At 42.4% G+C, this 27,405-nt stretch overlaps 1 protein-coding gene across 1 annotated transcript in view; it reads right to left on the bottom strand.

Moving 5' to 3' along the window:
* CASP10 (caspase 10) overlaps positions 1 to 27,405 on the bottom strand; it is a 98,713-nt gene that overhangs the window by 59,684 nt on the left and 11,624 nt on the right. Inside the window, exon 2 of the mRNA XM_089670329.1 lies at positions 1,858 to 2,191. Coding sequence (XP_089526455.1) covers positions 1,858 to 2,153 — 296 coding nt within the window. The 5' untranslated portion in view covers positions 2,154 to 2,191. The remainder of the gene's footprint in view (positions 1 to 1,857; positions 2,192 to 27,405) is intronic.

Here is a 27,405-nt window from a genome sequence, read left to right as displayed (position 1 = left end):
TAGCCATCATTTGGATACAGCGCGGTTGTAAAGTGGTTAATAGTTGTCCTGTGGACAGATTCTCCCACCTTAGCTGTGGATCTCTGCAGCTCCTCCAGAATTGCCATGGACCTCTTGGCTGCTTCTCTGATTAAAGCTCTCCTTGCCCGGCCTGTTAGTATAGGTAGAGGCCATATCTTAGTAGGTTTGCAGTTGTGCCATACTCTTTCCATTTTCAGATGATGGACTGAACAGTGCTCTGTGAGATGTTCAATGCTTGGGATATTTTTTTATAACCTAACCCTGCTTTAAACTTCACCACAACTTTATCCCTGACCTGTATGGTGTGTTCTTTGGCCTTCATGATGCTGTTTTTTCACTAAAGGAGCATTATAGGTTGCAGGAGCTCCAAGCTCAAGATAAAAAGAACATAACAACAAAGGAGAAAAGGAGAAGAAGAAGAGATAAGAACAAGATAGACCCCTCACCCCAACCACGAACCAGCCCCTGCCATCCACCTCACAATGTTTCAACTGATTACCAGTGTAAGAGGCAGGCTTCCTCCCAGTGATCACCAAGGTAAGAGGGACCTTCTCCCATTGATCACCAATAGAAGAAAGCACATCTCAACTGACCACCAAGGCAATGGGGCACTATACTGTACATTAGGTTAAAGTGGAACTAGACTTGTCCCTAATGTAAGGGAGCACTTGTCCAAAGATCTCATATGTAAGGGGCACTTCTCCACTCACTTCCACTGTACAGGGGTACTTCTTCTCTGACCATTAATGTAAGGAGACACCATAGTTTTCAACATCTTTAGCTCTTTTCTGGTTATTAGTACAATTCAGTTACTTACAGGATTATTTTAAAAAATAACTTGTTTTATGGGGTGGAGGGCTGTAAATAATAAATCAGTTTTGGGTATCAAATATGCATGTTATACCACTAGGGGTGTTGCTTTTGATATTTGGTGAGCACTGTATTGCACAGAGGAAAAGACATTTGGGATATGATATTATCCTCTTGCTCCTGAATTACCTCCCCCAAATTCCTCTTACCTGATGCTGACTAGCATATGGGAGTAAACAAACTTTACACATGTAGTAGAAAATAGGAAGCTTGAGGCCTGCCCCAGTATAGATTTCACATTATGGTCATAATTTGTTTTGTCAATGGGTATATTTATAAACAGGGAAAATATATTACTTGATAAAAATGCCTGTGAGGTGAAGTTCCCTTTTAAATGGCAAAATCAGAATGCCATGGTGAGAATTCTGAGGCAGTCTTAACACTGACAACGAACATAACATAAAAAAAAATCTTTCATGCACTTTTAAAAAATAAAGGTTTGTATTTACTTTGAGCTGGATCACATCAAGTATTGCAATATTCGAGCCCTGCGATAATAAATATTCCCTTTTTAGTAAATGAACTTCAAACTGGACTTTTAAAGGTAACTTATACTAAGGGAAACATATACGCAGCTACTGTATGAGTGATGTCTGGTTTGGAATTTTAGTTTCTTGGCTGAATTAATTATGAGTAACTGACCAAAAACAAGTATGCAGATCAGGAGTTCAGACTTTGCTCTGATTTTACTTGCAGGAAGCTTGATTTAGGTCAGTGACTCATAAAGAAGTAGAGTCAACCTATCAACATGACAGCCAGGCAACTAGCATTTGTAGACAGAGATTAGCAGTACTGGAAAAGTAATTCTCTTTGCATAGCTTTCTGTGAAGCAAATACATACTGCTACTGTGCAGGCCCAGGAGGTTTTAGAAAACTGTACAAAGTATGTAATGTACTAATTAAGATTAATTTCTTTTTAGCTGCAAAAAAAAGTTAAACTAAATGAATAGCAATAAAAAACTGTACCTATACATAGATATGCATCGTTGATTTAATAAGGCGGCATTCATAGTACTCTTGTTGGTGCTTAGCTTCCTTAAAAGGTTGTGCTGTCCTATTAGGTAAAGTAATTCTGGCAGAATGAACGTATCTTCTTCAGTTAGTTCTCCAGATTTCTGAAGTTCTTCAAAGAGATCTAGGCATGATTTCATTTTATCTTGCTTTTTATTTGGAATTAAATCCATACAGAGAAATTTCAAAGATTCAAAGTCTTCTTGCCCAAGATTGTTGTCAATATCATAAAGCAGCTCGACAAGATCCATCTTCACAAATGCAGAGGGCAGTTAACATGCCAATTTACCTGAGATAGAAAGAAAGGTATATAAATACACGTAAGTCTGTAAGTAAAGGCCAATTCAATCTAAAATATTAATTTCCACTTTGGATGAATAATTGACAGTTAATTCTGTTACTGCTTGTTACATCCATCGCAGAGGTTTCCAGTACTTCAATCTTTGTTCTCAGCCGTAGTGATTAACCACTTGACCTCTGGAAGATTTACCCCCCCCCCCCCCTGTTTCTGACCAGGCCATTTTCTTGCTATTCAGCACTGCGCTATTTCGACTAATAATTGCATGGTCATGCAATGCTGTAACCAAAAGACATTTATGTCCTTTTTTCACACAAATAGAGCTTTTTTTGGTGGTATTTGATCACCGGTGTTTTTTTTTAATTTTTGCGCTATAAACAAAAAAAGACCAAAAATTTTGAAAATAAATATTTTCTCAAATTTCATTAAAAAATTTAGGCCAAAATGTATTTTGCTACATGTCTGTGGTAAAGAAAAATCCCTATAAGTGGATATTAATTGGTTTAAGTGAAATCAATAGCATCTACACACTATGGCATAGATACTGGAATTTATGCCATTTTTTGCTATATGGCGCTGTGCTGGTCTAACTGACAATTGCATAGTCGTGCAATGCTGCACATAAATTAAATGTATGTCTTTTTTTTCCCAACAAATAGAGCTTTCTTTTCATGGTGTTTGGTCACCTCTGTTTTTTTGGGGGTTTTTTGCACTATAAACAAAACAAGACTGAAAATATTGAAAAACTCCCCCGATATTTTCTCATTTCTGTTATAAAAAATATCTAATAATCTCAGTTAGTCATAAATTTTGGCCAAAATGTATTTTGCAACATGTCTTTGGTAAAATAAAATCCCAATAAGTGTATATTAATTGGTTTGTGTGAACGTTATAGCGTCTACAAACTATGGTATGGATAATGGAATTTACACAGCTTTTACTTTCTGACTGCCACATTGACTGATCACATTTCTTGAGGTGCTAAAGTACCAGGGCAGTAAAAACACCCCCAACTGACCCCTTTTCGGAAAGTAGACACCCTAAGCTATCTGCTAAGAGGCATGCTGAGTCCATGGAGGATTTTTTTTTTCCACAAGTTTTTGGGTTTTTTTTACTCAAATTTGTCATTTAAATTATATATTGCTCACACATGCCATAGGTATATGTGGAATTACACCCTAAAATACATTCCACTACTTCTACCGAGTATGGGGATACCACATACCTGAGACTTTTTGGGAGCCTAGCCACGTACAGGAGCCCGAAATCCCATGGCCACTTTGAAAGCCTGAAGGTGCGTAACTTCCTTATTTCACTTCCTCACTACCTATTATCGTTTTGGAGGCCCTGAAATGCCAGGATAGTACAAACACCCCCTCAAATGACCCCTCTTTAGAAGGTAGACACCCCAAGGAATTTAATAAGAGGCATGGTGAGTATTTTGCAGATCTCATTTTTTTTTCTCACAAGGTTTTGAAAAATAAAAAAAATAACAAATATATGTTTTTTCATTTTCTTTCTTAAGTTTCCCAAACATTATGGCAACAAACGATATCTGCAAAATACTCACCATGCCGCTTATCAAATTCCTTAGGGTGTCTACTTTTCAAAAAGGTATAATTTGGGGGGTATTGTACTATTCTGGAGTTTCAGGGACTCCAAAACTGTGATAGGTAGTCAGGAAGTGTAATAAGGAAATAAGGCCCTTTAAAGCCTGAAAGTGCTTAATGGATGTTGGGGTCCTGTACTCCCAAAAATTTTTTTTTTTGTCATTTTCCAAAAAGGTGTAAAAAAATAAATTATTTTATTGACTCAGCATGCCTCTCAGCAAATAGTTTGGGGTGTGTACTTTCCAAAAAGGGGTCATTTGGGGGAGGGGGTTGTTATCTTGGCATTTAATGCCCAGCATTAGAAGCTTATGCCACACATCACTCACTCTTCTAACCACTTAAAGACCACGCCTTTTCTGACACTTTTTGTTCACCTGAAAAAAATCAGTATTTTTTGGTAGAAAATTTGTTGCAATTTTTTATGTCACATAGAACTTGCGCAGGAATTTTTCAAAGGCAAAATTTTTTTAATAATGCACTTTTTTAATTTTAATGCGCAAAACACAATATATTGGCCAATTGTTTGGTAAAATTTAAAAGATGATGGTATACCAAGTAAACAGATATCAAACATGACATGCTTTAAAACGCCCCATGCAACGGCGACAAACTACATACATTTTTAATATCCATAGGTGACGCTTTAAAAGCCTTTACAGGCTATCATTTTATATTGGTCTAGTGCTATAATTACTGCCCTCTATCTGACGTTTGCAGCAATACCTCATATGCATGGTGCAACCGCTGTTTACATACCGACGCTTGCGTACGCCATTGTGTGCACATACAGGTAGGGATGAAGGTGCTTTCATTTTTTTTTTTCTACACTGTCCCTTTTCATTTTTTTTTTTGATCACTTTTATTGTTATCACAGGGAATGTAAATATCCCCTGTGATAGCAATAGGCAGTAACAGGCATTCTTTTCTGAGAAATCTGGGATCTCTTAGACTCTAGATATCTCCTTTGCTATTACATGAAAGGCGATTGCCAACTGACAAAAACAATACCAAGATGATGCCATCCGCAGGCATCATCCTGGTATAACCACTGCAAGTCCAAGTCCAGTGATGTACTAGTACATCGTTGGTCCTTGTTGGGTATATATGTTATGTTCTTTTTAATTTTTTTATGCAGCCTGTGGGCTGAATTAAAAAAAGGGAAAAATCTCTGCCAGAAAAAGTGTGCGGTATGCCCAACATTAGAATATACCACCCTACATCCACCCACTTTTAATGGTGTGCACTCATGAAATGCTCTTTTTTTTCCATTCAACCCGTGAGCTGAATGGAAAAAAAAAGAATCTAACAGATTCCTCTATTCACAGCGATCGATGTGGATGAAGAAATCTCTGCCAAAAAAATGTTTAAACGTATATACCGTAGCATAGGAGCGATCCACCCACTCACCACCGCTGCCCCCATGCTTGGGCATAAATGTTCTTTTTTAACTGTGGCTGAAAAATCTCATCCAACAGCGCTGCACACACTGACGTATATTCTGAGAGCAAGACCCTGTTGCTGTCAGAACAAACAGATCGGTGTTGCAGCTGAATGGCAAAGAAAACAGCACATGTTAATGGTTAACAATAAAACAGTAACTCAATAAAACAATTTTTTTATTATTATTTATTTTGTTACCTTTTTTTATTACTTTTTTTTTTTAAACTGTAACTGCCAGATGTTAGGGTCTCTCAATAGCCAGTTTCCTGACTACATAAAATCTTTTGAAACCCTGTGTATATATGTTCCCCCAGGCTGTGCCATGCTGTACCATATACTAATACTCCACTAGTGTGTGGTAGCGACGGAAGAAGTCCATGAGGCAGAGACCAGGTGTCACACCTGCTACAGACACATCTTTTTTAGGGTGACTTTTAGGTTGGGGTACCAGGAATGGCATCAGGAAAATGTCTCTAATGCAGCTGGCTCACTGCATCTGGGTTGGGGGTTTGGACCACAGCACCTTCATGATGCAAAAGGGCTGTGATGATCTCTTCCTGGAATTTTTGGAAGGATCCACTTCTTCCAATTGCTTTGTAATGCAAAAAGCGTTGTACAGAGCCAATTGAAATAAAGATACAGACACTTCTATTTTGTCTGGCTTTACTGGAAACTAAGTATGGCTTCATCATCTGGTCGTTGAAGTCCACCCCTGCCATGTTAAGGTTGAGCACAGAGGGGCTTCTCAACAACACCAGCTGCTGTGGAAATTTGGATGGCTGTGTATGCATGAATGGAAGACAGGACGAAAACATCCCATTTGTCCTTCTACTTCACTGCGAGCAGTTCATCGTTTTTAAAGCAGGCTTTCTCCCCCTTTCTAAGATGGGTATTTACAAGCTATTGGGGGAAGCCCCGGTGATTAGGTCGCACGGTGCCACGTGCACCAAGGCCAAGATTGTACAAATGTCTAAATAGTGGCACGCTTGTATAAAAATTGTCCATGTATAAGTGATACACCATATGGAAAAAGAATGACACCAAGTCCCAAGCTATCTTGCTACTGCTCCCCATGGAATCAGAGTATCCGGGGGGCTCCATCTTTTCCCTCGTAATTCTGAAAATTACATGTATAGCCTGTTGCCCTCTCACATGTCTTATACATTTGACCCCATATCTGGCACACTTGCTGGGGAGAAATTGTTTGAATGTAAGGCGGCCAGAAAAACTGATGAAGGACTCATCAACACAGATGTTTTGCTGGGGAGTAAACACATTTCTGGTTAAGGTGATTTACAAGGGGCCGAAGTTTGTGGAGCTAGTCACATTTAGGGTTACCCCGAGGTCGACAGAGTGTGCTATCACTGAAATGCATAAATTGCATTATATTCTCATATCTATGCCTCACCATAGCAGCAGAGAACACGGGTATATGATGAATCATTGGCCTGTCATTGGCCAATGAAACGTCATTGGCCTGAATCTGCTGAGTGATCGGTGCTGTGCCAAATCATAGCACCGCAGGGCCGGTGGCCACGCGTACACGCAGTATATAATGTGTGATTTTGCATAGGGAGTCCGCCCTGTAGCCGTAAAACTGCTATAGGGCAGAGTTTAACTGGTTAAAAAGCCACACTTGGTTATTTCACTCTCCCTACTGCATTCTTGGGCATATAAAATGAATGAATCATGAATGAATAAAGGAATGCAGAATCCAAGAGCAAGAGAGCAGCATATCAGTCCAATCAAACAGGTAGAGCTGGGGACTCCAGTTCACATATCTCCTCTCTGAAGTCCTCGGAAAATATAGGAATCTAGATATTGATTTAACTTTCCAGTATCACCCTACATTGGTATTTTTTAAGTTGGGATCATTCCAACAGATTAAATAAACAAATGGGGTCTTACTTATTAAATATACAGCACATCTTGGTGGCTTGACATTTGAAGGAAACCTGTAATTAGAAAAATATGCAGGCTGCCATATCTGACTTCTCTCTTAAACGTCAGCTTTTGGCTACTACCTTTGAATCCCTAACCACATGCAAGTATGATAGGTGTGAAAAAATCTGTTATGTCAGAACATCTACATTTGTATTCTAGGTCAGTAACTTTTAAAGCACTGAATCAACTGGACCATCATTGCATCTAAGAAATAGGCATTTTCAGCTGCACAAACCCATACCTCCCAACTTTTGGACTTGAGAATGAGGGACACATTAGGAAGACGGCAACCTGCAGCATGCTGTGGTGGAAGTGGGTGTGGTTAAATTATGCTAAATATTGGGCGTGGCTTAATAACTGCCCATACTTCCTTTTTACACTACTCCCCCTTTCTGTACATGCTGCACTCCTCCCTCTACCCTCTTTGGTGGTGGGAATTTCTGGGAGAGATGTTGCATGTAAACCCCCTTTCTGCTCACAGCTGCAATCCCACCCCTCTCTCCCTGCTAACCTGTGCACCACAACCCTTCTCCTTCTGCTTACCTCTGTTCCCCAACCCACCCCTTCCCCCCACCACCACCACTGGCCTCTGCACCCCAAATGCCCTCTCTGCTTACCTCTCCACCTCTTTCTGCTTGCCTTTACACCCAAACCCCCTTCTCTGCTAAACTCTGCACCCCAAACCCCTCTCCCACTGCTAACCCCTGTTCCCCAAACCCCCCTTCTCTGATCATTTCTGCACCCCAAATCCCCCCTCTCTGCTTACCTCTACCTTCACTTTTGCACCCCAAATGCCCTTTCTGCTAATGTCTGCATTCTGTCCCCTCTCTTCTCACCTTTGCAGCCCAACTCCTTGCTGTACATCCCAACTCCCCTCTCTTCTAATCTTTGCACATCAACTCCCTCTCCCAGCTAACCTCTGTACCACAACTCCCTCCCTCTCTGTTCACTTTTGCACCCACTCTATCTGCTAACTTCTGCAAGCCCCTCTCCCTACTAACCTCTGTACCCCAAATTCCCCTCTGCACCTTAGACCTCTCTCTCTGCTCATCTCCACATCCCAAACCCCCTCTTTGCTCACCTTTGCACCAACTCTCTGGGCTATCCTCTGCACACCACCCCCTCCTTGCCCTTACAAAGTTCACACTGGCTGCCAGGTGGGCGACTGTAGCAGCAAACTGTGGGAAAACTTAGGCAGAAGATGGAGAAAAGTCCAAACTCAGAGCACTCAGTAGGATACACAGCACTTGCAAAGTGCCTGCACTCCTGCGTCTCTTGTGGGGTGCACTTATTCTCCCCTGCCAAACAGCACTGCAACCACCAGAATAACTTCCTTGCCAAATGCCTGAAAATTAAGTTAGTGGAACTCCTTCCAGCATTGGGCTCAGGGATGCAGCCCACACCTGTGGGACTCCAGGACTTGGTTGAAATTCCGGGAAGGTCCAGAAGGACCCGGGACGGTTGGGAGCAGGGGCGGACTGACAACTCATGGGGCAATAGGGGATCATGGGGCCCCTGTGTCCTTGCCCACACAAACAAAAAGCCTATAAAAAGGTACCAGGGGCATTTCATGGGGCCCCCTACTGACCTCGGGCCCTCGGGCAGTGCCCAAGTTCTTGAATGGTCAGTCCGCCCCTGGTTGGGAGGTATGTAACCCCTATATTTTTAGTACAGATTTTTTTTTATTATTTGCAGCATAATTTGCCAATTTTTCGACTACTCACAACCCAAACACCAGGTTGCCCTACATGAAAATTGTATATTAGTTTAAACATTAGAAGAGGAGATGGTTTATTGGCTATCATCCCCAAAGCAGAAGATGCAAAACTTATCAGCCTCCAGCTCAAGAACACTAAATAGGGAGTGTAAATTACTGATAAGGAGACATATGTGACCCATGCACTTAGTTTTCTCTAAAACATGTGATTCTAATCCCAGCAATACCCATCTGATGTGGCTTTGCAAGTCACTTTTACTGTAACTGCTGGATTTTTAAAAAAAAATGTTACATTGTGAAGACTGCAGCAGACTTTTCACTTATACCTTCCAACTATCCCTGATTTGGAGGAACTGTCCCTCTTTTGGAAATAAGTCCCTCTGTCCCTATTTCCTCTTCACTTGTCCCTCTTTTTGATCCAGTGTGTAGACATTTAACTATCAAAAGTGTTTTACTGCGTTAAACCTTTTATCCACCTTAAATGATTGCATGTCAAAAGCCAGTATAAAGGGAAAGTACTAGTACAAAAAAAAAAGAAAGTTAATTGGGTTTAACCAATCTTTTTTCCTTTATTCATTCTTCATATAGTAGGGGTGTGAACTTTATCCACATACTGTACTTTTTGCAAATAGGTGTCCCTCTTTCTTATCTCAGAAAGTTGAGAAAGTTGAGAGGTATGCTCGTCTCATATGGAAGATTTACTTCTCCTCTGGAAGAGTCATCACAGCCAGCATCTTTGATAGGGAGATATCAACACTGAATTCCCCCCAAAATATGAGAGGGTAGTGGGTAATAATCCTAACAGCACCTACTAAATGCAAAATATTATTTTTGGTAAACAAACACTCACTCTAAATGCTGCTGTTGTATTGTGGAGGGTGTTATCTTGCATTTCTGCTGAATACCTGTCCAATACACATACAGTAGATTATCATGAGACAACTTTTTCTATATGTAGGCAGGTACAGTCTACTTTCTCCACTGCAGGTGGCGCTCAACCACAGCAGTATTGAAGATGGAGAGGAAGCCAGGAGGAACATGGCTCCTCTATGGTTTCCTGCCGCTTTGGGAAAGCTATCCGATTGGATGCAGCCATTCCATGTGACTCTGGTGGCCATCTTGGGTCAGGCAGAGATTATTTAAGCCCCTAGCGCGCATTTCTGTGAAGTGGATAGTGAAGGGACAGGTCACCCCTCTGACAGTGACAGTAAATAGCAGTAGTGAAAGGTTCCAGACAAGTAGGGAAAGGATAGGGACCCACCATCCTATCTGGAATCCTCCCATTGGGTACAGACCTGCCAGGCCGCATTTTGCCCTTCAAGACACATGCTGTCAGCACATCAGAGACCTGCTCCATTCTACATAGATGTTACATCTATGAGTTTCGGGTGCCTTCCTGCTGGGTTGTTTGTGAAGTTTGGATTCTGACTTTAATACCAGTTCTGTTTACTGCAACTAGTGTGTTTATCACTGCCGCACCATGCTGCATATCCCCACATATACTTACATTCCATATATGCTGTAATCAATCAACTGCTATACATGTATGTCAGGTTTAAAACACTAATACAGCTCCTGATATAACTCTTTTTTTTAGGTTTGGATAGATATGAGATAGGTGAGGACCTCTCTTTATTTGTTGTCTTTATGTGTACTCCTTGGAGAGGATTTCCAAACACTTTCAGTCCTGAGTAGTGAAGGGCCGAACACCCCCTTGTTCGTTTCGCGGTCAACATTTGAACCTATCCAAAGTTCGACTGCGAGAGGGGACAATTCACTAAGCAGTATCTTACCGCATCTGAGAATGCGGTAAGATACCACACAGCTACTAAAATAATGCATGAGTTATATTATTAAGTCATGCAGTATTTTAGTAGTGAAAACATTCTTTAATGTTTCAGCTGTCAGCGGGGTTCTCCACTGCCAGTTGAATGTAAAAAGTATTGCTGGCATTGCCCAGCAATTATATCTTTTTTTTTTTTAAACCGCGTGGGATCCCCACATCCATACCAAGCTCTTTGGGTCTGGTATGGATTTTGAAGGGAACCTCTCATGCCAAAATGTTTTAAAAAATGGTGTGGGAGTCCCCCCAAAATCCATATCAGACCCTTATCCGAGCATGCAGCCTGGCAGGTCAGGAAAGGCGGACGGACGAGCCAGCGCCCCCTCCTCTTGAACCATACCAGGCCACATGCCCTCAACATGGGGGGGGTGCTTTGCGGCAGGGGGGCTCCCCCCCTAAAGCACCATGTCCCCATGTTGATGGGGACAGGGGCTTCTACCTGACAACCGAGGCCGGTGGTTGTGGGGGTCTGCAGGCGGGAGGCTTATTGGAACCTGGAAGCCCCCTTTAACAAGGGGACCCCCAGATCAAGCCTACCCCAGGTGAATGAGTATAGGGTACATGATACTGTTACTCATTTACAACAAAAAAAAAAATTTAAAAAATGACAGTAGACAGTCTTTGACAATTCCTTTATTAAAAACAAAAATTTTAAAAATGTCCCTCCAAGTAAATCCAAATTCAATCACGATACCCTCCGCTACAACCTACCCGAAAAAAGAAAGAAAAAAATGGTCTGCTCTCGACACTGGATCCTGCCGTCTGACAGCTGCGCTGGAATGACAGTTCTTAAATACTGTGATGGCGTCACAAGGGGGTGGGGTCACCCCAACCCCTTGTGACATCATCATGCACTGTGATTGGGCAAAGCATTGCACCTGACCTGTGGTCAGGTGCATTGCTTTGGCCAATCAAAATGCACTGTCAAGGCACAGTGCATAGTGGGGCGCGGCAGTCGAATAGCCCGATGAACGCCCCTACCATTCGCCGAACACACGAACAACCGGTGTTCTAGCTTTCAAGCAAACCACAGTGGACCAAAAATCATGCGCTCAAAATTTCTGGCAGTCCAGTGCACCGCAGTGCTCCATTTTATGTACATGCACCCTAGGTAATAGGTAAACATATACTACCTCTCCCAGAGATCACAGTATTCTCCCTGACAATGCCTTCACCTGCTCATTACTATCAAAGGTCAGCATTTACTATCTGGACTGAGAAGGTGGCTCAGGCATGACACCATCTTGCACATCCCCATGTCTGTGGAGAGGAGATTGAGGAAATGCTTCCTCCTGCCTGTAGCAGACTAATGACATCATCTCAGCCTAGACAGAGTCACTAGGCTGAACCTGAAAGACTGTTTTTCATGGTAAAAGGTACAATATTTAAAATGCTGTTGTTATGTATTGTGACCTGTCAGAAATGTATTCATGCAAGATATGAAAGTTACTGAAAAGTTCATTGTAAAGGTCTCAGTGAGTAATCACTGCAAGGTGGGGAGGCTGAGAAAATTTTTTTCATTATTTTACTAAACTGCTACTTTATGTTGTGACATGTCAACAGTGTATTTATGCAGGTATTGTAAAGCTGTATTAAACTCAAGAGCAAATATTTATTATATTGCAGCTAACCAATTCTTATATGCCATAACTGCATTCGTTTTCTTTTTTAAGCTATTTTTCTTTTATTTTCACTTGATGACCCAGCCAGTAAATCTGGTATTTTTCAACAGAACAATCTGTCCTGCAGAAGAAGCAGTTGGAGGGTTGACTCAAACCATTTATCAATGACGGGTGCTTACAATAGTCAGCCTTTATTCATTTATCTAAAATCTTTATCCCATGAGTTTTCTAGAACTGCTTATAAAGTGTTAGCTGGAGTCTGGCTTCAATTTATTTAGTGTATCTAAATCTGCTAGTCATTCTAATAATACTCACCCCCTCAGATTGACAATACTGCTGTGACACTCTAATACAGGAGTTGTGTTACTGATCAGATCACCAAGTGAAAACAGAAGGAAAAAGCCTAAAACAAAAAGCTAATGCAGCCACCACATCTAATTACTGATAAGCTGCAATATATTAAAATTATAGGTTTTGGGTTTAATACCGCTTTAAAATATAACTAAAGGAACGTTTTTCTTCATAAGCTCTGTAAGTTTGGGCAGATTTTTCTTCACTTCCTGCTCATAGCAAAAACTGGAAGTGGGAGGAAATCCTTTCAAAGTGAAGGAATGTGTCACCAGGGTCACCAGAACTAGTGTCCCCTTTGGAAACACTGGACCTGTAAGGTCACTCTTCTATGTTTCCATGTTATCTCTTTAGTATAGCTCTCTTGTAGTATTTCTGTTGATGAAAATAATCTTGTTCTCAAGCAGGCAGCTTCAACACCCCAGATGATCTCCATGGTCTTCTTGGCTTGTAGTATAATGTAACAAAAATGGCTATGAGGAGGGCATATTGAATTGATATGGATAAACCCTTATATTTTCTTCTAGCCCTGATGAAGGGAGCATTTCTAGACCCCTGAAACATGTTCGGTCTTTTTGGGATTGTCCCCCTGACTTCTATTTGAATAAAGTTGTATCTGGGCCTCTTAGCAATGTTGTGGCAATCCAATTTCTGTTCTCGTTATGACCCTCTATTTTTTCAAAGTCTTCATGTGATTATGCTATTTATTGTCCAGAGGTTATATCTCTGCATAATTTGGTATCATCAGCCAACTCCTAAATTGAGCCCCTGTTTCTAACTTCTATATCATTAATAAACAGAATGAACAGCATTGGCCCCAACATAGAACCTAAGGCATATCACTCACAACTTTAGATCATTCAGAGAATGAGTCATTTATCATTATTATCTGGATTCGTTCATGTAACCAGTTTCCTATCTACATGTTCATACAATTGCATTAACTCCAACAGACCTTATGTTATAGGATAAACGTGTATGAGGTACAGGATCAAATGCTTTAGCAAAATATAGATAAACTACATCCACTTGTTTTCCACCATCCAGTTTCTCCCTTCATCTGACAAAAACGGTCATTCATAAATCCATGCTGGTTGTAACTTATGATACCTTCATTGCAGACAAATTTTTGTATAGAGTCTCTTACTATTCCCTCAAATACCTTCTGTACTACTGGTGTTCGGCTGCCTGATCTGTAGTTTCTTGGTACACATCTTGATCCTTTTTTTGTAAATTGGTACCATATTTTCTCTATGCCAATCAGTTAATACCATTCAGTAAAGTGTTTTTAAAAACCATAAATAGCAGACTGATTATAACTGAGCTAAGTTCTCTAAGAACTCACAGGTGTAAGCCATCTGGACCTGATGATCTCTTAATATTAAGCTTTTCTAGTCTTGAACTGTAGGATACTCCAGATGCACAGTGCAATGATCAGGGGACACTCTTCTCCCTTATCTAAACTTCTTAGCACAGTCCCTCTAGTAGCCTCTAAAGGGGTGAATGACACTGGAACCCCTAAAAGGAAAGTCTCAATGCGCACAGCACTGACACATGACTGATGCAGGAAATAGTAACAGCAGACAGTCACTAGGATCCCACATGCAGGTCAGTACTCACAATATCCCTTGATACCTGGATGCCTCCTTCTAATATCAGACAGGCATTTCCCCTGTGAACTCCCAGACCAGTTCCTCAGTGACATCCCCAGGTCAGTTTCAGCTATCCTCAGAAAATAGGCCCCCCAGCTCAGGGATCTTGATGAGCTCCTGTGAAAATTCAGCTGTACTGCCAAGAAGGGCAGTATCCCTTCAGGCTGGGAACTTCTCCTCTTGGACAAAAATCCAGTTGCTTCTGGCCCAGACTATTTAAATGCACTCCTTAGACGTCTATTGGACATCCTCCCCCAGGGCTTGGCCAAGACCACATAAATATTCAGGCTGAGGGTCTGCCTCTTACAGCCCATTACTTTCTAGAATTCATTAGAAGGCAGGGGGAAGCAGTTGAGCCTGCAACCAATGAAACCTAGAACAGCCCAAAATAATCACTGTAATCTGATTACAGAGGAGCCCAAAAAATTACATTTACCTAAATATTTCTAGCAATCTATTTATGTATATTTATGAGTGTATATATGTAATGTGTAATCATATGTAATAAGCTTCGTATTTGTAATGGATGTAAGCAATATTGGATTTTTATTTTTATTTTATTTTGTGAAGTTGTTAAATACTGCATCTTGATTAGAGATTGTCAAAGCCAACTTGTCTGCATAATTTGGTTTGTGAGTTCCTGTGTCCCCACAGTGAGTAGATGAGGCTGCGCACAGTAGGTAGTGCATAAATTATCCTGTATCCTTGTATCCTGTACCAGGATAGAGCCAGATACCTCAGCACTAGCAGACTGGAGCTGAAGTCTCTGGGGAAATTCAAAGTACCAGAAAAAGAAAGAAGAGTGTCGGACTGTTCAGAGCTTACTTCAGTGATGGACAGAGGCGCTCATGGTATCAGGTCTGACTAGAAGAAGGCAAGAAAATGCATGGAACTGTGGAGATGGATAGATCTGATTGGGGGCTTTGCTTTGCTTTCTGCACTGCTGGAACTTATACACTTTCTGTATGGCTTTCTGGACACTGGGACTCTACTCTCCCCTCTGCTGTTTCCTCAGCTGCTGCCTGTGTGGTCTGGAAGCTGTGGTCAGGGCACACAGCCCTCCAAGGACCCGCAATGGGTTTGTGAAGGACCACTGCCTTCTGGACCTCCTTTTAACTGCCACTCTACCTGGACTTCCTCTTCTGAAGCCACTGTTGACTGGTGTGTCCCTGAACCCTTCCTGTGCTTACTTCTGCCTGTCCCTCATTGTGCTTAGATTGTTGCCCTGTGACCCTAGACTTAACCTCTGCTGTACCAGATTGTGGCCTGCTACTTACTGTGTCCAGATTGTTAACCTGTGACTCTGGTCTAAGTTGTACCAGATTTCTGACCTGTGCCTCTGCACTTATCCCGTGATGTGCCCTATTTTCACTCTATTATATTTCTACCTGTCCCTCACTGTGTTGGAATTATTGCCCTGTAGCAATTATTGTTCCCCTTATCCGACTCTCTGCATTTTCAGCTCCCCCAATAAAGATCCCCTTGGCACAACTAATCTTCATCTCCGTGTGTGTTCTGCTTCACCCACACCTCCATCACAGTCTAGCTATAATGACTCTGCACCATCACAGTTCTTGTTAGTGATATTATCTCTCAATTCACTTTAGGGGTGTGGAAATTTAGAATTTTGAAAATACTACTTGTCCAGGGACTAAATCTGGGTCTCAATCTACTTGACGAGATAAAAAAGAAAAAACAATTTTAACCAAAACTGTATTTGAATCTGAGGTGCTGTTAGGAATGTCTGGAACTTTTAAAATCAAAAGCGGCTCTATGGCGACTTAAACGTTTAATTTTTTTAACATTGCACTGTTTATCTCCTCCTCCCCTCCCTGCCTGTCTCCAGCACCGCACCCAGGGACTAGCAGGGAGGAGAGAGACCTTGCAGTGTAATGAACACTGATTGGGTGCTCCTCAGGAAAAGGGAGTGTCAGGCTTATCCTTTATCCCTTTCACTACCAGAACCATTTTTGCGTTTTTTGCACACGTTTAAAAAATCATTTTAGGCTTGAAGATTACACAAAACCCCCAAGCATTATATATTTTCTGAAGGCAAAGACCCTAGAGAATAAAATAGTGGTAGTTCCAATTTTTTATGTCGCAGGAAATTTCTGTAAAATTTCAGTAAAAAATACACTTAAATTAATTTTAGAGCACAAAAAAGCAATAAATTACCCTATTTTTGGTAGGATATAAAAGATGAGGTTCCACTGAGTAAAAAGATGTCCAGCATGTCAAACCTTAAATTTGCGTGCGTCGCGAAATGGCGACAAATTTTAGTACCCTGTATTTTCTATAGGCGACGCTTTTAAAGCATCATCAGTATAGTGTTACAGAAGAGATCATAGTAGGTGCTAAAATTATTGCTCTCATACTGGCGTGCGCGACGATAAATGTGTATCACAATGAACATTTTCATGCGTAGGCAACCTGGTGCGTGCTTTTACTTTTGGTCGTGCATATGTGTGGGGAGGGCCTCATTTTCTTTTTGAGGCGATGTTATGTGCTTGGGTACAACTTAGATTTTTTCACTATTAAAAATAATATTTTTTTTACTTAACTTTTTTTTCATCACATAGGGGACCCTATGTGATGATTTTTTGGTGAAAAGTTCTCTTTAATGAGACATGCAGGGTATGACACCATGGTAGACTGTGTGAAAACAATTGGGTGGCAGGGCTAAAGGTTGAAACAGCTACCTGCCCGACGCCCGGGACTACATGTCCCGAGTGTCTGGCGATACAAATTCAACATACCTGCACTTCTAGATTGCTCTTCACATACATACATACATACCCTTCCACCTCTTCTGTCATTTCTGTCCCACTGAAATAGAGTGTACCCCTAGGTTTTTGCGGCTCAGTTGTGTGGGCTGTACAACCAAGTTTCTTTTATTCCCACAAAGTCTAAGTGCTCATCAAATAATAGAAGTTCTAGTCCAGTTCATCCATTTTGTTTGTCAGGCTTCTTGCATTTGTGAATATACATTTTAATTTTGTATTAGAGCTTTTTATTTTATTACTACAAATTTTTAAGTCTATAACTTTATTTCACAACTTTTTTTTGTATATGGATTGATGATGCAATTCCTAGTTTGAGTTCCACTCCCCCTCACTATTCCACCACCTCTATATCCCATTCCCCCATACACTCTTGCTCTCCATATGGCATATTCTTTTCTTAACCCTCCCCCCGGATCCTAGTTTAAACGCTCCTCCAGCCTTCTCCAGCATTTGTTTCCCTGACAGAGCTGCACCTTCCTGATTTGGATGTAGTCTGCCCCTACAGTAGAGCCAGTAACCAACCAAAAAGACAGTCCAGTCCTCCAGGAACCCAAACACCCTACTTCTTATACAAAATTTTCTGCCACTTGTTTAACTCTCTAAGATCCCACTACCTCTATGGCGTGGTTCATGGCACAAGTAGTATATCTGAAAATACTACCTTGGAGGTCCTTTCCCTTTAATTGGAACCTAAGTCTCTGAAATATTTTTTAGGATGGTCCATCTTTCTCTAATTTTGTCATTTGAAGTAATGTGTACCATGACATCTAGGTATTCCCCAACCCTATCCAGCAATCTGTCAACCTGACCCACAATGTGTTGAACCCAAGCACCCAGTAAACAGCAAACTGTTCCACGATTGTGGTCTTTTTGATAGATTACCCTATCCACCCTTAAAATAGTCGAGTCCCTTACCACTAGTATCTTTGCCTACACCAGCCTTTTTCAACCAAATTGCCCAAAAATTGTGTACAAGCCAGTGGATAGATAAATCTTGCTATTTGTTACACAAAGCCCCAAATTTTCATTGTGAAAAATTACAACCTTTGGCACTGGGCAGACCAGCCGCCAGCATCCTAACAACCGCTGACATCATTGGTTGATAAGGAGTATATCGGCATGGACCCTCATGCCCCTCTCTTTCAGCACTGGGGTTACATTAGCAGCATGGGGGAGAGAAAATGAGGGGGAAGAAATGCTGCAATACTAGTCATTACCACTGTGTATTTGCTTTGAAAGAATGGATCACTTCTAATATTGAGTGTCTTACGTGTGTGAATACTGCTTCTATATGTAAAACTATTAGTTAAAGTGTTACTAAAGTCTGACTTTTTTCTTAAATTAAAATATTAAACATGTTATACTCACCTGCTCTGTGATCCTCCTCTTCCCGGGTTCCTTGCCATTGATCTTGGCTCCTCTTTTTTGTGTTTCCTCATAGCAAGCCACTAGGGGGCACGCAGTGCATGCTCCCTCCTGACCTTTGTGTCTATGGAACCGATGCTTTTTAGACACACACAGTGGGACATAGCCCCGCCTCCCCCACTTCCTCTTCACCTCATTTGAGTGACAGCAGCAAAAGCCAATGGCTACTGCTGCTGTTTGAGTCCCTATGTGAGGAGGAAGGGAGGGGAGAAGAGATGCAGCCGTGCAGAGCGCTGATCTCTTCTCTCCTCCCTTCCCCTTCACACAGGGAAACTGAAAACATTTTTTACCTTAATGGAAGCAATGCAATAACGTAAAAAAATGTTTTTAGGTTTAGTATCACTTTCAATTCTTTACATTTTAGAAGGGGGTGCCTCGAGACTTCCATAATTTTAAATTGTGCCTTGACTCGAAAAAGTTTGAGAAACACTGACCTACACACCTGTTCCCATCTTTACTTACATCCTTCCTGGAGCAGCCATTCCCCAGGTTGCTAGAGGAGGTAGCTGCTTCAGCAATACTACTCTTGGACTGATATCCTTAAAGCAGAGTTCCACTCACCCTGTCAAAAAATAAAAGTCAGCAGCTACAAAAACTGTAGCTGCTGACTTTTAAAAAACAGCCACTTACCTGTCCCTCGGTCCCGCAGTGTCCCCCCCGCAGTCCTGTATTCCAGGCGCCGGCATCTTCAGTGTGGGCACCCGGCTGTGACAGCTTGCGGCTTCACAGCCGGCACCCATTGCGCAAGCGCGAGTAGCGCTGTACTTTATGAATGGTCCTGTAGTCTTCTGGGACCTGTCACATGTCCCAAAAGACTGCAGGGAGGGAGGACACCTTCCGATTAGGCAATCGGACCGGAACTGGGAGTGGGTACCCGTCAAATTCAGGTACCCTCACCCCCCCGAAGGTGCCAATCCTTAATGGGGAGCGAGGGAGCAGTCCTTAAAGTGGAACTTCCCTGTTCGGGTGGAGCTCTACTTTAAGGCCCGCCCACAATACATTTATTGCTGCAGGGCGGGCCCTCTGCACAAAATCACATGTATATATATACAGTTGCAAGAAAAAGTATGTGAACCCCTTGGGATTACGTGGAGTTTTGCATGAATTGGGCATAAAATGTGCTCTGAACGTCATCTAAGTCACAACAATAGAAGAACACAGTCTGCTGAACATAATACTACACAAACATTAGATGTTGCCATGGTTTAACTGCACATAACATGTAAACATTCACAGTGCAGGGAGGAAAAAGTATGTGAACCTTTGGACTTAATAACTGGTTGACCCTCCTTTGGCAGCAATAACCTCAACCAAACGTTTCCTGTAGTTGCAGATCAGACCTGCACAACGATCTGGAGTCATTTTGGACCACTCTTTTTCACAAAACTGTTTCAGTGTAGCAATATTCTTGGGATGTCCGGTGTGAATCGCTCTCTTAAGGTCGTGCCACAGCATTTCAATCGGGTTGAGGTCAGGACTCTGACTGGGCCACTCCAGAAGGCGTATTCTGTGCTGTTGCAGCCATTGTTTTGTTGAATTACTTGTATGCTTTGGGTCATTGTCCTGTTGCATCACCCATCCTCTGCGGAGCTTCAGTTGGTGGACAGATGGTCGTACGTTTTCCTGCAGAATGTCTTGATAAACTCTGGAATTCATTTTCCCTCAATGACAACAATCCGTCCAGGCCATGAGGCAGCAAAGCAGCCCCAAACCATGATGCTCCCTCCGCCATGTTTTACAGTGGGGATGAGGTTTTGATGTTGGTGTGCTGTACCTTTTTTTCTCCACACATAGTGTTGTGTGTTCTTCTCAAACAACTCAATCTTTGTTTCATCTGTCCACAGTATATTTTGCCAGTAGTGCTGTGGAACATCCAGGTGCTCTTTTGCAAACTTCAAACATGCTGCAATATTCTTTTTGGACAGCAATGGCTTCCTCCGTGGTGTCCTCTCATGTACTCCATTCTTGTTTAATGTTTTCCTTATTGTAGATGTGTCAACAAAAATGTTAGCATGTGCCAGAGATTTCTGTAGGTCTTTAGCTGACACTCTGGGATTCTTCTTTACCTCATGCAGCATTCTGCGCTGTGCTCTTGCAGTCATTTGTACAGGACGACCGCGCCTAGGGAGAGTAGCAACAGTGCTAAACTTTCTCCATTTGTAGACAGTCTGTCTTACCGTGGACACATGAACATCAAGGCTTTTGGAGATACTTTTGTAACCCTTTCCAGCTTCATGCAAGTCAACTATTCTTGATCGTAGGTCTTCTGAGAGCTCTTTTCTGCGAGGCATGGTTCACATCAGACAGTGCTTCTTGAAACCAATAAACCCAAAACAGGTGTGTGTTTTTTAAGGGCAGGACAGCTGTCAGCAACACATCCAATATCATCACACTGATTGGAGTCAAGGTTGGCTCACTCCTGGCTCCAATTAGCTCTGGGAGAAGTCATTAAGCTAGGGCTTCACATACTTTTTCCTCCCTGCACTGTGAATGTTTACATGTTATGTGCAATTAAACCATGGCAACATCTTATGTTTGTGTAGTATTATGTTCAGCAGACTGTGTTCTTCTATTGTTGTGACTTAGATGACGTTCAGAGCACATTTTATGCCCAATTCATGCACAACTCCACGTAATCCCAAGGGGTTCACATACTTTTTCTTGCAACTGTATGTGATTCTGCATTGCCGGGTAGGGGGGGCGCCCAAGGCATGCGACTGCCCTACCACGGATAGCGGCCCCAGGTGTAAATCACCGGGTCCCAGCTAGTGATTACACGCCCGATGATCACCGGCAATCACCGTCAGGGAGAAGGGCTGCATTGTTTACAGGGCTGCATTGTCACTTTTTGTAGCTGCTGACTTTTATTTTTTAACAGGGTGAGTGGAACTCTGCTTTAAGTGGTTAATATCATGCAAATGAGCATATTTTTTGCAATGTATAACTCAGGACTAGCCTTTCTACCAATTTTCCCTCTCCCCTGCAACTGTAACCCACTTACCGACCTCTGACCCCATCTCCTTTATTTCTCCACCCTCCCCTATACTGTTCCTAGTCAGCACCTGATGGGTAAGGTTCAAACTGTTCTCCAAATTGTTACTGCTCTAAGGCACATGTGTCAAACACAAGGACCGCGGGTTGTATCCGCACCTCTCCTGCAGCTGCGGCACCCCCCTTGTTTCAACAGTCAAAAGCAGAGAGGAAGACAGAACTTCTCCAGATCCTGCACCTCTCTGTGCAGCCGCAGCACCCCCTTGTATTGAGCTCCCATGGTCTCAGCATTCAGCAGAAATCTTAGCAGCTGAATCCTGCCCTCCACTGATCCTCCTCCAGACCCTGCACTTTCTGCTTCTCAGCTCCACCCCCAGCTTCTTCCCAGCAGCAGCACAAGGTAAGAGGGTAGGGTCGCCACCTGTACGGGATTGACCCAGACAGTCCGGGTTTTGACTCTTGTGCCCAGGTTTCTGTTCACCTGAAATCCAGGCATGACACACCTCCAGTTCTCCCAGCCTGTTAGCTAAATCTGGCCTGGGGATGCAGTCAGCCAGTGCTGGAACCCAGTAGGGGCATTGCAGTGTCAAACAGTGATTCCTATTGGCTGCACCTGTCTGTCCTATGTCCTCTCTGCCTTCTCCCCTGCGACCCGGTGTCCTAGAAACCAATGACACTTTAGCCCAGCTGCTGTGCACACATGGAGTTTTCTGCCCTAGATCCGCTCCGCCTCCCAGCACCGCCCCCTATCTCTGGCTCCCACACAGTTAGTGCTCTGTTACTTGCAGCAGCTCCACCAGAATCCCTGTCCCTCCTGCTGGTAAGGCATTATTCAGAGGCATCTAATAGATGTCATAGAGGGCAGGGGGTGCTGATATAAGGGTCTCTCTCTCTAATGGAGGTGTCTAAGGCAGTGGGGAAACTGATATACGTGGACTGTGAACTAATAGGGGTCTGCAAGTTGGGTGCTGATATAAGGTGACTCTGATATAATTGGGGTCTCTAATGGGGGATGCTAACTGCTGATATATTGGTTGCTGACTAACCATTAGTTCAGCTGTCAGCACCCCCCATTAGAGACCCCCATTAAATCAGAGTCACCTTGTATCTGTGTCCCCCACTTCCTTTGAGACCTCCATTGGCAGTCTATTAAATCAGAGTCCCTTTATTTCAGCACCCCCCCCCCTCCCCTCCCCCCTGAGACCAATGGTTGGTCTCTAAGGGGGGTTTGCTTATATATGGAGACTCTGATCTAATGGGGCTTTGTAAGGGGGTGCTGATATCCCACTTCTCAAGAAACTAAAAAAGTTTAAAATTTAAAAAATGCAGCGCAACCTCCCTCTATAATTTATATTAACTGCTTCCCACCTGCCCACAGTACAGGTGTGAGTGAGCAGCACAAGCAGGCTGGATAACTTATATGTACAGTATCTCCTCCAGCGCGTTCCGGGCTAGAGGTGCGCATGTGTGCGCTCCCTGCTGATCTGCGCTGACACTGGCCATAGCAGGATTTGTCAGCAAGTCCTGGCCAATGGTTTATGGCTGAGCCAATCATAGCACAGAGTCCTATGTGTCTGTACACAGATCAGTGATACATACAATATATTTGCTTTGTTATAGGTAATAATATTTTATGTATACAGGCAATCTTTTAAAGCAAAAATAGGCGGTTATTTACTAAAACTGGACAATGCAAAACCTGGTGCAGCTCTGCATAAAAACCACTCAGCTTCCAGGTTTTATTGCCAAAACATAAAGTAGAACTATAGGAAAATCTTTTTTTCCATTTTGGATAGAGTAAGGAAGGGTTATAACCCTTGTCAGGTTAGTTTTTGCCATTTACATCCCATTGTCCCATTGGGGAGAATTCCCATAATTTCCTATCCCATAGCCAAATAGGAAGTAAGAGGAAATCACCGCAAATTAAAGCGGAGTTCCACTCATTCTGTAAAAAAATAAAAGTCAGCAGCTACAAAAACTGTAGCTGCTGACTTTTAAAAAAAGGGCCACTCACCTGTCCCACGATCCCGCGTTGCCCCCGCCGCACCCTGTTTCACCGGCCGTCCCGTATTCCAGGCGCTGGCATCTTTGGTGTGGGCGTCCGGCTGTGACAGCTTGCGGCTTCACATCCGGGTGGCCACTGAGCATGGGAGAGTAGCGCTGCGCTTCCTGAATGACCCCGTCGTCTTCTGGGACCTGCCACATTTCCCACAAGACTTCGGGGAGGGAGGGTAGGAGGACAACCTCCGCTTACGATCACCTAGGCAAGTGGTGGGCAACCTTTTTTTTCAACTGAGCCAAATCTCGCCAAAACCACGATTGAAATTTATTTTGAGAGCCACATTTTTAAAACTGAAAATACATCCCCCATATAGTAATTCATCCCCCATAGTAATTCATCCCCCATAGTAATTCATCCCCCATATAGTAATTCATCCCCCATAGTAATTCATCCCCCATAGTAATTCATCCCCCATATAGTAATTCATCCCCCATAGTAATTCATCCCCCATATAGTAATTCATCCCCCATAGTAATTCATCCCCCATATAGTAATTCATCCCCCATAGTAATTCATCCCCCATAGTAATTCATCCCCCATATAGTAATTCATCCCCCATAGTAATTCATCCCCCATAGTAATTCATCCCCCATAGTAATTAATCCCCCATATAGTAATTCATCCCCCCTATAGTAATTCATTCCCCATATTGTGTCAATTCACTTACCTTTGCTCCGCGTGTTCCTCTCGCCGTGTTCCCGCGCCGTTCCGGTCTTCAGGGCGGACTGTGAGAGGAGAGGAGTTCGTCACACTGCCCCGCCTACATCCTGACAGCCAATGTTTGCCACGCTCCGTGGGATTAAAAGGTCCGCCGGGCCGTATACGGCCCGCAGGACGTAGTTTGCCCATTGCTGGGCTAGCTGCAGAGTCCTGACTTTTGGGGCGGCCGCCCGAGAGGAGGGAGGGAAGCGGGAGCCCGGGACACAGAAGAGCCGCATTAAAATGTGTAAAGAGCCGCATGTGGCTCGCGAGCCACGGCTTGCCGACCACTGACCTAGGCAATCGCAGCAGAAGTGGGAGCGGGTACCTGTCAAATTCAGGGATCCGTTCCCCCCCACTCCCCAACAGTGCCAATCCTTAATGGGGAGCGGGGGACCAATCTTTAAAGCCCCCCTTTTGGGTGGAACTCCGCTTTAAGGAAATTCCTAGGGGACCCCTGGGCAAACTAGAACTAGTGTTCCTATTGGAAGACTTCCCCTCTATTACTTTTCTGGGGACAACCCAAAATTTGGGATTTTCTTTTACTTTCACTTTCAATCATAATGGTAAACAGAACAAATAGAGAGGGTGAATCTCCCTAATGGGGGCACAGACAGGAATCAACAGGGATTCTAATCCATCTCCACTCCGTCCAAAACTACAAAAAAGTTTTGCCTTTAGTTGTACTTTAAGTGAGCAAGCTGAAGTTAGAAGGTGATTGGCTACCATGCACAGCTTCACCAAATTCTGTTTTCTCCAGTTTTAGTAAATCTGTTCCATAGTGTCTTACTACAGCAAATAATTAGGAAAGTTGTGAATAATTCCATATGATTAGAAATGGTATTTAATCACAAAATATATGCATAGTGCTTACTAAAAAAAAATAAAAAAAATAGCAGTTTACTGCTAAAGTGTCTGGGTTTGTCTTGAAGAAAAGGTGGCAACCCTATAAGGGGGTGCACTGTGATATAAGGGAATAAGGGAGGGTGGGGGCTCTTAACTTCTGATAGTGGGGGCATTCTTTACATTTTAGGTAAGCGGGGGTGCTCTGGACATCTTGTCTTACAGATACAAGCAGCCCTTTGAGGGTAACCATAATGCTGATGCGGCTCAAAAGTAAATGTGAGTTTGACACCCCTGCTCTAAGGTATTACCAGTTCACCACGGACAGTGCTTGCTGTGTCCAGAGGACACAGCGGAACACAGATCGCTGTACGGGACCTCTGTATGAGGTCCCGATTCATGTGATCACAGATCTGCCAATCAGTGATCACATGAACAGTAGTAAACAAGATGTCACTTCCTGACATCATTGCTTACTACTTGTGAAATCTGTGAATGATCACAGAGATCACATGATACAAGGCTATTCACAACAGCCTTGTACCATGTGACAAGCTGTGACCAATCACAGCTCGCACAGTATTTCTCAATGGCTACAGGAATGCAGCCAGAGAGGAGAAATGATTGCTTTTACAGCCTTTATGGGTATAGAAGCAATCAGTGTAAAAAAAGAAAAATAAATCTTCATAACCCCCCACAAGTAGTACAGTGTCACTATGGGTGACAGTATGTTAAAAAAAAAAAACACATAAATAATAATATAAAAAAAATAAAATAAATCTGTAAAATAACATTTAGAAAAATTATAATTTTGGTTATAAACTAATTTGGGTTATTTTTTTAATAAAAAGATAGATGAATACATTTTGACCAAGATTTATGAAGAGAGATTATATATTTGCAAAACTTTATAAGAAAAACGCTTTTTAAAAAAAAGTTTGGATCTTTTTTCATTTACATAGAAAAAAAAATAAAATTCCCAGTGGTGAATAAATACCACCAAAATAAAGTTTTCTATCTGTCTCAAAAAAATGCTAAAAAATGAATATAGGCACAGTGTTGCATGACCGCGCAATTTTCATTCAAACTGTGATAGCATTGAAAGCTGAAAATTGGCCTGGACTGGAAGGGGGTGAAAGTGTCCAGACTTGAAGTGGTTAAAATGTAAACTCTGCTACAATATACAATAATCCCATAGGTTTTACCGTGTTCTGTTACCCCCTGGTATATCTTTGTTTTAACTATGCTGCTATTGTAGCCCTGTACTTTACAGAGGGAGCCTCACACAGCATTCACACTACAATCTCTGCCCACTCACTGCAAACATAGCTGCACAATATTATTGTAGATTTTACCTTGCTCCGCTACTTCTTGTAATTTCCTGTTAGATAATTGTCAATGGATCTTTATGGATAACCTGGCGCATCATCTGGGTAATTATTAACTGAAGCCATGTAAAGATAAAGTGTGTGTATATGTATGTGTGTGTATATATATGTACAGTGGGGATCGAAAGTTTGGGCACCCCAGCTAAAAATTTGTATTAATGTGCATAAAGAAGCCAAGGAAAGATGGAAAAATCTCCAAAAGGCATCAAATTACAGAATAGACATTCTTATAATATGTCAACAAAAGTTAGATTTTATTTCCATCATTTACACTTTCAAAATAACAGAAAACAAAAAAATGGCGTCTGCAAAAGTTTGGGCACCCTGCAGAATTTATAGCATGCACTGCCCCCTTTGCAAAGCTGAGACCTGCCAGTGTCATGGATTGTTCTCAATCATCGTCTGGGAAGACCAGGTGATGTCAATCTCAAAGGTTTTAAATGCCCAGACTCATCTGACCTTGCCCCAACAATCAGCACCATGGGTTCTTCTAAGCAGTTGTCTAGAAAACTGAAACTGAAAATAGTTGATGCTCACAAAGCTGGAGAAGGCTATGAGAAGATAGCAAAGCGTTTTCAGATGTCAATATCCTCTGTTCGGAATGTAATTAGGAAATGGCAGTCATCAGGAACAGTGGAAGTTAAAGCAAGATCTGGAAGACCAAGAAAAATATCAGACAGAACAGCTCGCAGGATTGTGAGAAAAACAATTCAAAACCCACGTTTGACTTCACGATCCCTCCAGAAAGATCTGGCAGACACTGGAGTTGTGGTACACTATTCCACTATAAAGAGATACTTGTACAAATAGGGTCTTCATGGAAGAGTCATCAGAAGAA

Source organism: Staurois parvus, unplaced genomic scaffold, assembly GCF_062004578.1.
Source record: "Staurois parvus isolate SC_StPar_1 unplaced genomic scaffold, SC_StPar_1.0 ptg000011l, whole genome shotgun sequence".
NCBI lineage: Eukaryota > Metazoa > Chordata > Amphibia > Anura > Ranidae > Staurois > Staurois parvus.
Note: the sequence above shows the minus strand (reverse complement) of the source record. Positions and strands in the feature narration are given on the sequence as shown.